This window comes from Elgaria multicarinata, chromosome 1 (assembly GCF_023053635.1).
Source record: "Elgaria multicarinata webbii isolate HBS135686 ecotype San Diego chromosome 1, rElgMul1.1.pri, whole genome shotgun sequence".
In the NCBI taxonomy this organism is placed as follows: Eukaryota; Metazoa; Chordata; class Lepidosauria; order Squamata; family Anguidae; genus Elgaria; species Elgaria multicarinata.
The window spans coordinates 69,024,454-69,036,750 of record NC_086171.1 but is presented as its reverse complement, the minus strand read 5'-3'; the positions used below and the strand labels follow the sequence as shown (position 1 = coordinate 69,036,750).

Here is a 12,297-nt window from a genome sequence, read left to right as displayed (position 1 = left end):
GATCAACAATTAATAACATGGGATTAGTGGAGGCCGGTGACTTCAATATCAGTGGGGCTGTGAATTCACTCTGGTTTAAAGGAGCTATCCAAGTTGCGGAACCTATTTTGGGGAAAGGTTCAGCATCTTGAATAGATCCTCAAGAGTTCTGATTGAAACCCAGAGTGGATTCACAGCCCCACTGACAGTGAAGCCACCTGTCTACACTGCATGGGATATATAATTCAGATGTATGCCAATATCAAGGTTTTCTCCCCCCGCCCCTTTCTTTTTAAAGTTTGACATTATGGAGCTGAGCATAAATTAATTCAGAATATCCTAGCTCAAGTTCAAGAAGGCTCAACGTTTTGGATCATCAGATCCTTCATCAGGAGCTACAATTGAAACATAATACAAATACTATAATAGTATAGTAAAATATACAAAACAACACCCATATTATAGAACATAAACATGACGATCCGAAACGTTGAGCCTTCTTGAACTTTTAAATAAAAATATTATCTTTTGACAAATACCAGCCTACACTTATCATCCTGAACAGCACCAGAGCCAGCCACTCTTTCCACACCCCTTTGCGGTGCTCTTTCTCCCTTTTTTCCCTTAGCTGGACTAGATCGCCCTTTAGTCGGATCCAACATGACTCTTACGTTCTTAACTGCTGTTTAAACATGCAAGTTATGGTAAGATTGAATTAAATTAGGATGTACTAACTGATGTGCGTTTTGGACTGTGATGTGCTGAGGAAGCTGATTTGTGTTTGGCTGCTACAGTAACTTAGCATCTCTTTCCTCTCCATAAAGACATTTCAAAACAAGTACTAACCCAAATTCAGTGATCAATCATATGCTTTTGTGGTGGTTAAAGCGAGTAGACATGGTTTTTTTCATCCTTTCAATTATGAGTGGTATATGAATTGATGTTCCACATTTATGAATGCAAAAGATAGGCAATCTCAGTTAATTAAACCAGAGTAAAGAAATAGTGTATTTTGTCCCAAAACTTGTTTCTTAAAAGTCTAGGGATTCTCAGATTGAAAAAAAAGTCTTATTTGCAAACACAAGCACCCCACATAATTAGAGTTAGACTCAAACTGAAATCCCTGCACATTTTCTGGGGGAGTATGTTGTGTATACATGCGCAGGATTGGGTACCATCCTGATCCTAATGTTTGTACGTAAGTGAATCCTACCAACTACCATGAAGCTCATTCCCTAGTAAGTGAGCATAGGAATTCGGCCAGATCATACGCACGTTCACTCAGAAGTAAAAATTTCCATGGCGTAGCCATTAGTTTATTGCTGCAAAAACAATGGAGTCTTAAAGGCTAACACATTTATTATGCCATAAGCTTTCATGGCATATAGTCCACTTAATAAATTGCATGAAGTGTTATTGAGTTTCAGATTTTTATACACTACATATGGTGCGTGGGTGTAACTCGGTGGTAGAGCATATGCTTTGCGTGCAGAAAGCCCCAAGTTAAATCCCTAGCATCTCCAGGTAGGACTGGAAAAAACCCTGCCTGAAACCTTGGAGAGCCACTGCTATACTGAGGTAGATGGACCAATGGTGTGACTTCAGTAAAAGGCAGCTTCCTATGTTCCTATGATAAACAGTGAAATCAGAAGAAATTAAATACAGAAAGTACTGACACAGTGGCAATGACATTATTAACAGCGGACATCCATGAGACAGTTGCTGCTAACACACATATCCTAGCAGTAGTAAGTCAATTAATGCACACAATGTCCCTCTCACAATGTCTCCTGCCTCCTGCGTATCTCCTGCCCCTTCTAGCCTTCTTCACATGACAAAAAACACCCCAGTAAGTCCGACTTCTTTTTTAAGATGGAGGTTGCCGCTATCTCCTGATGTATGCAGGAGAAGGAGTGGGATCAAAATGGCCCACTGAATGGGCCTCTTTTGGGAGGAGGTAATGATTCTGTGGCGGTGAGGATGGCAAAGAGGCAGTTCTTTTCCACCAGCATTGCATCTTCTCAGTGTCGTCCGGCGGAGCTTTTCCGAGTGGTTCGTGGCCTGTTACACTCTGGGCCAGGGGTGAGAGATGGTGGAACCCTCGGTAGCATGCTGTGACGAGTTTGCACGGCACTTTGAAGATAAAGTCGCTCAGATTCGTCATGAATTGGACACCACACTTAATGCAGCTCCACTAGTAGAGGCGTTCAGAGAGCCATCCGGTTCAGTTTTACTGGATGAGTTTCAGTTAGTGAGGCCCGAGGATGTGGACAAGGTGCTTGGCCAAGTCCGGTCGACCACCTGTGTGCTTGACCCTTGACCCTCGTGGCTCATTACATCAAATAAGGAGGGGATCGCCGGCTGGGTCCAGGAGGTTGTAAATGCCTCCTTGAGAGAGGGAGTGGTGCCGGCCTCTTTAAAAGAGGCGGTAATTAGACCACTCCTGAAGAAGCCTAATCTGGACCCGGAGGATGTTAACAACTACAGGCCGGTGGCTAATATCCCCTTCCTGGGCAAGGTGCTTGAGCGGGTGGTTGCAGGACAACTCCAGGCACTCTTGAATGAAACGGATTATCTAGATCCATTTCAATCGGGTTTCAGGCCTGGTTTTGGAATGGAAACTGCCTTGGTCGCCCTGTGGGATGACCTCTGCCGGGAGAGAGACAGGGGGAGTGCGACCCTGTTTATTCTCTTTGACCTCTCAGCGGCTTTCGATACTATTGACCACGGTATCCTTCTGGATAGGTTGTCTGAGCTGGGAGTTGGAGGTACTGCATTGCAGTGGTTCCGCTCCTACTTGGCTGGCTGATTCCAGAAGGTGGTGCTGGGGGATTATTGCTCTGTGCCGTGGCTCCTAAGCCGTGGGGTTCCACAGGGCTCTATCTTATCCCCTATGCTGTTTAATATATACATGAAGCCGCTGGGGGAGGTTATCTGGAGATGTGGACTGAGGTGTCATCAATATGCGAATGATACCCAGCTCTACCTTTCCTTTTCATCAAACCCAGGTGAGGCAGTGGCTGTTCTGAACCAGTGCCTGGGCACTGTAATGGACTGGATGAGGGCTAATAAACTGAGACTCCATCCAGACAAGACGGAGGTACTGTTAGCGGGTGGTTCATCTGTCTGGCGAGGTGATGTTTGCCCTGTCCTGGACGGGGTTGCACTCCCCCTGAAGGATCGGGTCCGTAGTTTGGGAGTGCTCTTGGTTCCAGAACTGTCCCTTGAGGCACAGGTGAACTCAGTAGCAAAGAGCACCTTTTATCAGCTTAGGTTGATATACCAACTACGCCCTTATCTGGACAGAGATAGCCTAGCTACAGTTATCCATGCTCTGATAACCTCTCGTTTGGATTACTGCAATGCGTTATATGTGGGGCTGCCTTTGAAAACGGTCCGGAAACTTTAACTGGTACAATACAGGGCAGCATGCTTACTAACAGGGACTGGCCGATGAGACCACATTACGCCAGTCCTTTTCCAGCTTCATTGGCTGCCAGTCCAGGTCTGAGCCCGATTCAAAGTGCTGGTATTAACATTTAAAGCCCTAAACGGCTTGGGGCCAGGTAATCTGAAGAAATGCCTCCTCCCATATGTACCTGCCCGGACCCTAAGGTCATCCTCAGGGGTCCTTTTCCGTGAGCCCCTGCCAAAGGAAATGAGGCAGGTGGCTACCAGTCTTTAATTTGTTTCTGACCTCACAGTTTATAACCCCCACCCCTCCATCCTGGCCACAAACAAACCATATGTACTGTATGAAAACCTGAAACTCTTGATATCAGACGCATGAAGTGCTATGGTCAGGAAAATGTTAAAGCAGAAAAAAACAATTATTCTCAAGTCTTACAAAAGCTTCAGAAGACAGACCCACTCTGTCTCTGGAACTTGGCACGTGCATAGGGTTGTAGCCATACGCACCCAATGCTTCCGAACCACTCCGTATAGAAAGCACCATTGATTTGGACTGACTTCCAAATCAGCACGTGTAGAGGACTATAGCCCGATCCTAAGCATGTTTAGACAGAACTAAATCCCACTGAATTCTGTGGGATTAAGTCCCTAGAAACTGTGCACAGGACGGCGGCCATAGGACGCCCCTTTCCTTGGGCGAACCCCTGGGAGTCCACACACAAAGGATCGCGCAGTTCGCGCCCCTCGAAAGCGCGCCTACCATTTCTATAATCTTGGTCTTCCTGCCCGTCTTCTTCTTGATGGTGAAGATGTACTGGGCCAGGACCACCCCTCCGACGAGGGCGCACACGCTGGCACTAGCCACCGCTCCCATTTTGGCCACGGCGCTCTTGTCCATGACGACGGGCTCACGCCTCGTCCTCGAAGCCGGCTAGGGGTGGAGCGGAGGCGACGAAGGGCAGCCTGCGCGCTCTTCTCGCTGGAGGCAGCCGCACCACCGGCCACTCTCGGCCCCAGCCTCGTCCCTGGGTTCCAAAGCGGGGAAGGAAACCACCACCGCGGCAGCGCTCGACTCTTCTCTCTTTCCTACCGCCTCGGCCGCCCCCGCTCCCACAACCGCCGCCGCGCGCCCCGCCAACGGCCTCCCGACGAGATGAACGGCGGTTGATCCTAGAAACGCTCTCTTGACAGTTACGTTGAGCGAGGATGAAGACCATTAGGAAATGACCGGCTGGTCTAATGGGAGAAACCACTGTAAACCACGGGAGCGTGTGCCTCTTTCTCCCCCTTGTGTTTTGTCTTGCTCCAGGCAGCTTATTTAAATTCAAACGAAACCATCCCTTTCATCGTTACAAAATGGACGCTAACAACTAGAAGAGGATGCGGGAGGGCGAGCGTTTCACGGTGCTGGGGCGGGGGGCGGCATTTCCTCTCCTCTGATACAGAATAGTACAATCCAGCCTGCCATTAATCCACCCATGCTTACCTTTTTGCCAAGACTACAACTCCCGGCATACGCCGCGCCGCCTAGACTACTACAGCTACAGTTTCGGCGGCAGCTGTTGCCGCCCACTTCCCTAAAGCGTCTTTCCTCGAGAACGGCGAGGGGGCGGAGCTGACGTTGGTTGTTGAGGCGCTATGACAACCGGAGCAAAGATGGCGGCGGGGGCCAGAGCCGGTTAGCTAGTGCCTGTGGTTTTCTTCCCCTCTTGATCCAGACTCCCTCTTTCACTGTAGAACCTGCTTGAGAAAGCTTATTCTATATTTGTGTCCCGCCCTGTTTATCTCAGTCATGGGTTGCCGTAACACGCTCCTGTCCCAGGGAGGGCGTTTATGACAAGAACTAGCACATCCTATACAGTCAGAACTCTTGAACTCTGTGGGGCCGAGAGAGACTCTCCTTCATGTCCAACGCACGCGCGCGACCCCCATCAAGCCTCGCTGAGCGGACTGTAGCTGCTTCTGCATTATTGTGAATTTGGGGAAAGGGGGTGGGTGGGCACAGGAGGGAAGAGAAAAGGTTTTCCAATTGCTGGACGAGTCGGGTGAGTAAAAGGAGCTCAATTTCATGTTTTGTGTAGTAGAAAACAGACGTTCTGTCATTTGCGATATTGTCGAAGACAGACGTTCTGTTATTTGTGATATTGTCAGCCCCTATACACGTTTTCTCACAAGTAAGTCCTACTGAGTTCACCGGGATTTACTCCAGAAGAAATGTTGCAGTCCTATGCATTTCTATTCGGAAGGAAATGCCAGCATATTTAATGGTGCTTACAGGTCTGCCACTGTACCTGGGAATAAGTCCCATTGGGAATTCTCAGTAAAAATGTTAAGGACTGGGGTGCATGAATAAGTAAGTGAACTGTCTATAAATAACTCCCTTGCATGGGTAGGATAATGTACTTGTAACTGTTAGTGTAAACTGTTTCTAAATTAGAATCAGTAGGAAATATCCACGGTAGTCTGTTGTGGACAGTGCTGTTTCATACAGAATAATATTTAGCACTTGGAAGGACTTTGTCTTTATTGTCAGCTGAATAATTTATGGATGCTTATACCTAAAAAGCTTTTGCACTCTTTATGGCAAGTGACATTTTAGCTATATCTGCCTAAGGAACTGGATTGCGATTTAGATGTTGATGCAACAGGTGTAAGGGTATTTTTCAAGAAAAGTATTGGAGAAGCACACAAAATTATTATGTATTTGGTGTATATGCTTAAAACATTTGCATTTGCTTTCGTAGTTTTGCTAGGCCGAGGCAAGGATTATTGAATCTCTTGTCTTCATCATGTTCTAGATAACTGCAGTCCAGGCAGGTATTAGAGCGACCTATTTGTGTCCTGCTGGATTGAGTTCCTTAGCTTGTGTCACAAGGGCAACTTCAAGGCGATTACGGTAAAGTACTAGATGCCTGTCTGTTTTTGACTACATTTCCATTCTATTAAAGTCAATGGCAGCTTTTTGTGCCATTGCTGAGGGGTAGAATTGCACCCTATAGTCTTGGTTTGCCATTTGTTGTTTTTGTATTAAATACGTGACCTGCAGCAACATGTTACAGCATGGAGTACTGTTGACTGTTCCAGTCAGCCAGCCATACTCCATTCTATTTACCCTCTCACATGGTCTTCCATACCCCCATCCCAGAAGTTGGCTAGTAGTTTGTGGCCTTTGAGCATGCTCAGACCTCATTCAGCTGTTTTTAGCGCGCTCATACACACACACACACTCACACCAGGTTTTATTTCCTAAAGGTTTTTCATGGTTTTGAAATCCTAGGGTGTTTCCCCAAGTTTTCAGATGCCTCCCTGATATGAAGGGTGGCACTGTTTTGACTACATAAATAACAGCACTTCACAGCATGAGTATTGGAAGCGGAGGGAATGATTATATGTTATATAGCATCATCAGTGTACATGTGCAGTGATCCAAATAGCCTTAAACATGAGCAGAAAAAGTCATTTGTAGATGGAAATCTGCCTTTTCAACTCAACCCCTTTGTGTCATGTGGAAGCTTATTTCTATCAATCTTTAGGAATAGTTTTTCAAGGGACATGAGAGGCTACAGTGTTGAGGGGAGGAGACAGGAAAGTGCTACTACACATATGGAACTTCACACATGGCTTTTTGGATCCTGAGTTTACATAATAACAACAACAACCTGGTGCCTGGTGTTTTTGAAGGAAGCTGTAATAATTGGAAAAGATGGATTGTTCTGGTCCCTTTGAGGGAGAAATGACACACCATAACTTAAATTTACTTAACTGCAGCAGTCACTGTGCTCCACTGTTAGAATGGTGCCCATCTTTTGTACTGATTATACTGGTGTGAAGGTTTTGTTTAATAAATGAGAGGTGTGCTGAATATACTGTTTAGTTGCAGTTTGTGATGTATGTCAGTGTTTGGCATGTGTAGCTGCTGTTTTTAAGTATGAATAAATGTGATATGCTGTGGCTGTGATCCAGCAATTCTTTCAAGGGTTGTAAGGACTTACATATTCACTTGACAAGGTTTTAATCCTGCACTTCAATAATAGTATCCACGTTGCATTAGAAGCTGCGTTTGAAGTTCTCCTGAGTTTTAAAAAGCAGCTTGTGACATGGCATGGAGTGGAAAACACCACTGGAGAATGGGTTAACCATGCTGAATTTCAATTTGTCTTTCTGTCTGCATGATACAGTAGCAACAGCTGCATTTTGGTTTTGACTTCATCCCATTGAGCTTATGTTTTCTGTATAGGGTAAATATAATTCATCTTTCCAAATTGTTGGTACAAAATCCTGTTTAAGAAAGAGGGCACTCTGTAATGGCTAGGCATGGTGCACAACCATCATTTAGTATGGTATTTAAAAGAAAAATACTCTTATCTTGGCTATGATGCATAATACTTAATACTTAGGTCTGTTTAAGTGTTTATTAAAAACAGTATACAGTAAATACAGGTTTTGCACCAGCCATTTTTCTTCTTCTAGGGCTGAAGGAGAATGTCTTTATTTAAAGCCCGTGAGTGGTGGTCTACAATAGTTGGCAACAAAGAAGAATTTGATCAAGGATGCTTATGTGTTGCAAATGTTGACAATAGCAGCAACTCACAAGGTAAGTGGGCCTTGTTAGATGTGATGTATATACAAATATTCTGAAACTTTATTATCAAATTATATTTGTCAATTTAAAAAGAAATGCTTTATTTAAAGTACTTTTATGCCCCTTCTCAACCAAAAGGACTCGTGAGGTGTCTTACATATAATCAGTAAAACAAGATAAACCCTTCCTGCAGGCATACAATCTAAAATAATACAACACAGAAGGAAAAAGGAATGGGGAGGGAAGAGGAAAAATAAGTCTTTCAGCAGGGCTGGTGGAATGGCTCCACTTCCCCTTCTCACCTCCCGTACCTTAAATGGCATTTAGCAAGGTGGAGCTACACTCCCAATCATATTTATTGGGAAATGTGTCCAATAAAGCTTGGAGATACCTAATTTCGAGTAAACATGTTTAGAATCATCCTTTAAGTCGGTAACTAAACACATGCACTGCCTTATCTGCATTACTTGGATGTAAGTTTCATGGTTCCGTGGAGCTTACTTCCATATAGCTGTGCATATACAAGCTCTGTCCTGTATACAAGTAGTAGGAAAGCATAGGAACATTTGTGTAAGCTTCACTTTAATTCCTTGGGTATGTTTATTTTTCAGATAAAATAATTGTGGGCAGTTATATGGGTTCTCTTAGAATCTATAATCCCCATCCTATAAAACCTGGAGATGCTATGCAAGCTGAAGATTTGCTCTTGGAAGTACAATTATGTGAACCAATACTGCAGGTGGAAGTAGGAAAATTTGTTTCGTAAGTAAACAGTCAGCACTGCTGCTAATGATGATGCTAATTGGGAGACTTGGATTGAGCGAGTTTATCACTGGTGCTAACTTACTTCCCTACGGATTGACTAGATACGTTTTATGAAGTGTCTTGGGCTTATATAGTAGCAATTATATTAGAAACAAAATATGGATTTTGGCACATTCATTTCATAGAGTCATCCTCCATCTTAAAAATAAGTTTATTGACCTGAACTCTACTAAAGTAGTCATTATAAAATTAATAATTTAAAACAAATAAATTTTGTTAGCTCTTATATGGCTAATCAGATGTTCCTCCAAACGATCGTTTGCAGGACTAGGAGTGTGCTGTGGGCTTCTATCTTACACTGATTTATTTTTTCCATTTCCAAATTCCCTTTAACTGTAGTTTGCCAAACCGGGCAACTATGATTAGTGCTAGGAATAGGTCAAACATTTGTGGTGCACAAAAAAGAGTTGAGAGGGGATAATTTTCTCCAAAAGATTTCTGTCCTCACCCTCATATTTGTTTGCACTGGTTTGCTCTTGTTCGTTGGCTCTCTTGACAGCTGTTTTGTACTCTTTTTCTTTTTGCTTCCTTTGAGATCCAGCCAATTGGGAATCACATAGCCAGCATTATGACCTCACAGCTGCTCATAGCCAATTCGATTTTACTCTGTGACAATGTAAGAGCAATGCTTCCTGATGTCTATGGATGGATGATCTTTCGTCCTGTTTTGCAAGCCTCCAGAACTGTAATCAGAAGAAGGGGGCATATTTTGTAGGGGGCAAAGTTTTTTTCACAAAATTTCTTTTCCTTGCAACATTATTAGTGCTAACCTCCAAATTATCTCTTGCAAGCCTATTTTAAGTATGGCTTCAAATCATGGTTCAGATGTTCTTGTTGACAATAGTTTGCCCAATTCAGAAATCATGGGCAAGCTATGAATAGAGAAGACCAAGAAATGAAGGAGGGCATCTGTGTACAAAAGTGAAGAAGGAAGTGCATGAGCCTGTTCCATGAGCCTGATCCTCCAAACCGTGAAAGCCTGGTTAAAATCACTAGATAACTTCAATTTGTATTTAGAGGGCAGTTTGAATGTTAACATGGTTCTTGAATATGGTGCTGATGTAATTAATATAGACCAACTTGTAAGCTGTTTAATTTTTTATTAACTCTTCAATGAATGTTTGTCAGTGCTCTCAGGTTACAACTAGATAGTTGTTAGAATGTTGTAGGGGTGCCCATGAGTCAGATCATGTAGGTGTCCTCTTTCTCCATGTAGAGAACAGCCTTACATGTATATCATAAAAGGGTAGATGAGTTGTTTACTTCTCATGCTTGCAAAGACAAAATATTTTTGGGACGTTAATAAGAACTTGAGAGGCATAAGTATGCAGGTATAAACATGATTTGTCAGATGTTGAGTGTTAAAGCTCTTTTAGATATATTATGTGCCACTGATGCTTTACCAAAGTTTAGCAGTATTATCACTGGCTTATATACGGTGCTTACAAATTTATTCACATTTTTTTGTTCTTTCCTGACAGTGGTACAGAACTGCTTCATCTGGCTGTATTGCACTGCAAGAAATTGTGTGTATATGCTGTCTCAGGTAATAAAAAAAACAACAACCTACAGGTGGTGATGACAACTTCTTTTCTGTTCCCTATTCTTCTCTCCCCCAAGTAAAATATGATATACACTTCTTAACTCCAGATTTATTGATGCCAAGTTAATTTAAGCATTATACAAAGATGCATAGTATGGAATTGGTGCTTGCCTTCTTGGTGAAATTACTATTTTTGTCCCTGTATTATTTAAAAGTAACTATTGGATAGGTCAAATAAATGTCACTGGTTCTAGAGAAGTATTTCTTCTTACCTAATTTGTGCCTGAGAAGAAGGGATTTCTAAACACTGTTTATTTACTCAAGGAAAGCTTCCAATAGATAATTATCTCATTTGTTGGTGTCTGTTATGCAACGATTCTTTACATGCAGAGCATTATTGAAAGCCAGATTCATGTTTTGATTTGGTTTATGGATGCTTCAGTTATATATTTTCAGTTATGAGATAGAAGGGAATGCTTTTTAATGCATCCATAAATTGACCAAAACAGCTAAGCTGTGCAAGAGTGACTTTCTAGTCTGAATTGTAAAATTGACTTAACAATTTTTTTTAGTGATTTTGACTATTATTATTATTATTATTATTTATATAGCACCATCAATGTACATGGTGCTGTACAGAGTAAAACAGTAAATAGCAAGACCCTGCCGCATAGGCTTACATTCTATAGTTTGATAAAATTCTTTAGCCCTTTGATGAAGACCCTTAGAGTGGAAACGTGTCTGAAACAGGTGGATATAGCCAACTATACGACTATCAGAAACAAGTAATGTCACTATGTTTGTGGACTGTTTAATTTCCATCCGGCTATAATTTTATATATATATATATTAAATTTTACTTTTTATATTTTGTGCATGGATTAGTTATTTTATCAAATTTTATTTAATGGTAGCTCTGTTTGAATTTTGCATTTTACAAGTTCTCTTTAACCCATTTTGCTGTGCGTCTGAGAAAGTGTAACATACTGATATAGTTTTTGCATGATAAAATCCCAGTTCAACATACAGAATGGAAATATCAGGAAGTTCAGTTCCCAATTCCTCTGCAAGGTGGAATAAAAACTAAATCAAATAATGAATAGGACACTGGCCTGGTTCACAGATAACACCATGCTGTGGTGTATGTTGAAATCTGAGTTGTTGTGTGTTAACTCATCCCCACAAACAAACCATGGTTTGTTAACCAGCTGCAAACCACAAATAGAACCTATGCTTTTTTGTTGGCTTATGAAGTCTGGCTTGCCATGATGTCTAAACTCAGAACTGTGGCTTATCCCTGGCTTGCTTATGCTTCTGCCTGCCCTGAAACACAGGAGCCTGAAAATAAAACTTCTCTGAAGGACTCACAAAATAAGTGGGAGTTAACAAGAAATAGAGAAAACAAGCTGCAGTTTGTTTGCCTGTCTGAAAAACAATTCATGGCTAAAGCAACAAACCATGGTTAAAATAAACCACGGCTTAGTGTTATTCGTGAACACAATAGACCTGTTCAGAGGTAACTTGGGGAAGAGGGGTTAGGCTAACCATGTTGCATGTTGGTTAGCACTAACCATGGCAACTGCTCCTGCTACATGTGCACTAACCACGCTGCCTAACCACCCTCCCTAACCATTCTCCTCCCTCACCACCTTGAGTGTGTAGCTTCTCCTTGTGCTGCTGCAGGATGCATGAGTAACCGCTGCTTTGTAATTGCTTGGAGAACCATGGGAAGGATTTTTTGACTCTTTGCCATCAGCTGGTCAGAGGGGATGTTTTTACACGGTGGCTGCAGATGTTTGCACCTGGGAGCATGAAGAGCTCAAGGTCACTGTGCTGATAACAGTGTGTGATTGAAAACATCTTTGTTCCCCGCTAGGGATGTTACAGGCGTCCGATACAGGGGTGGAGTCCAATGGACTCTCCCCCCACAATCTAGGCCTTCCAGCCAAGGGTCTGT

General features: G+C 42.8%; 2 protein-coding genes across 8 annotated transcripts in view; one reads left to right on the top strand and one right to left on the bottom strand.

Annotated features, from left to right (window-relative positions):
- NT5C3A (5'-nucleotidase, cytosolic IIIA) overlaps positions 1–4,933 on the bottom strand; it is a 30,259-nt gene extending 25,326 nt beyond the window's left edge. Inside the window, exon 1 of one of the 3 annotated variants that reach the window (XM_063129878.1) lies at positions 4,877–4,933. Coding sequence is in view for 1 of the 3 variants with exons in the window: in XM_063129855.1 (XP_062985925.1) it covers positions 4,151–4,288 (138 nt within the window). In the remaining 2 variants the exon portion in view is untranslated. Of the gene's footprint in view, positions 1–4,150; positions 4,317–4,876 lie in introns of those variants that run through there. The other 2 variants (XM_063129855.1, XM_063129871.1) reach the window with 2 other exon arrangements.
- A 433-nt stretch (positions 4,934–5,366) lies between these two features.
- The window catches only part of BBS9 (Bardet-Biedl syndrome 9), a 315,221-nt gene continuing 308,290 nt past the window's right edge, over positions 5,367–12,297 (top strand). For all 5 annotated transcript variants that reach the window (XM_063129782.1, XM_063129769.1, XM_063129775.1 and 2 more), the window contains exons 1-4: positions 5,367–5,435; positions 7,861–7,984; positions 8,584–8,734; positions 10,279–10,343. In XM_063129782.1, the coding sequence (XP_062985852.1) occupies positions 7,873–7,984; positions 8,584–8,734; positions 10,279–10,343 (328 nt within the window). In that variant the 5' untranslated portion in view covers positions 5,367–5,435; positions 7,861–7,872. The remainder of the gene's footprint in view (positions 5,436–7,860; positions 7,985–8,583; positions 8,735–10,278; positions 10,344–12,297) is intronic.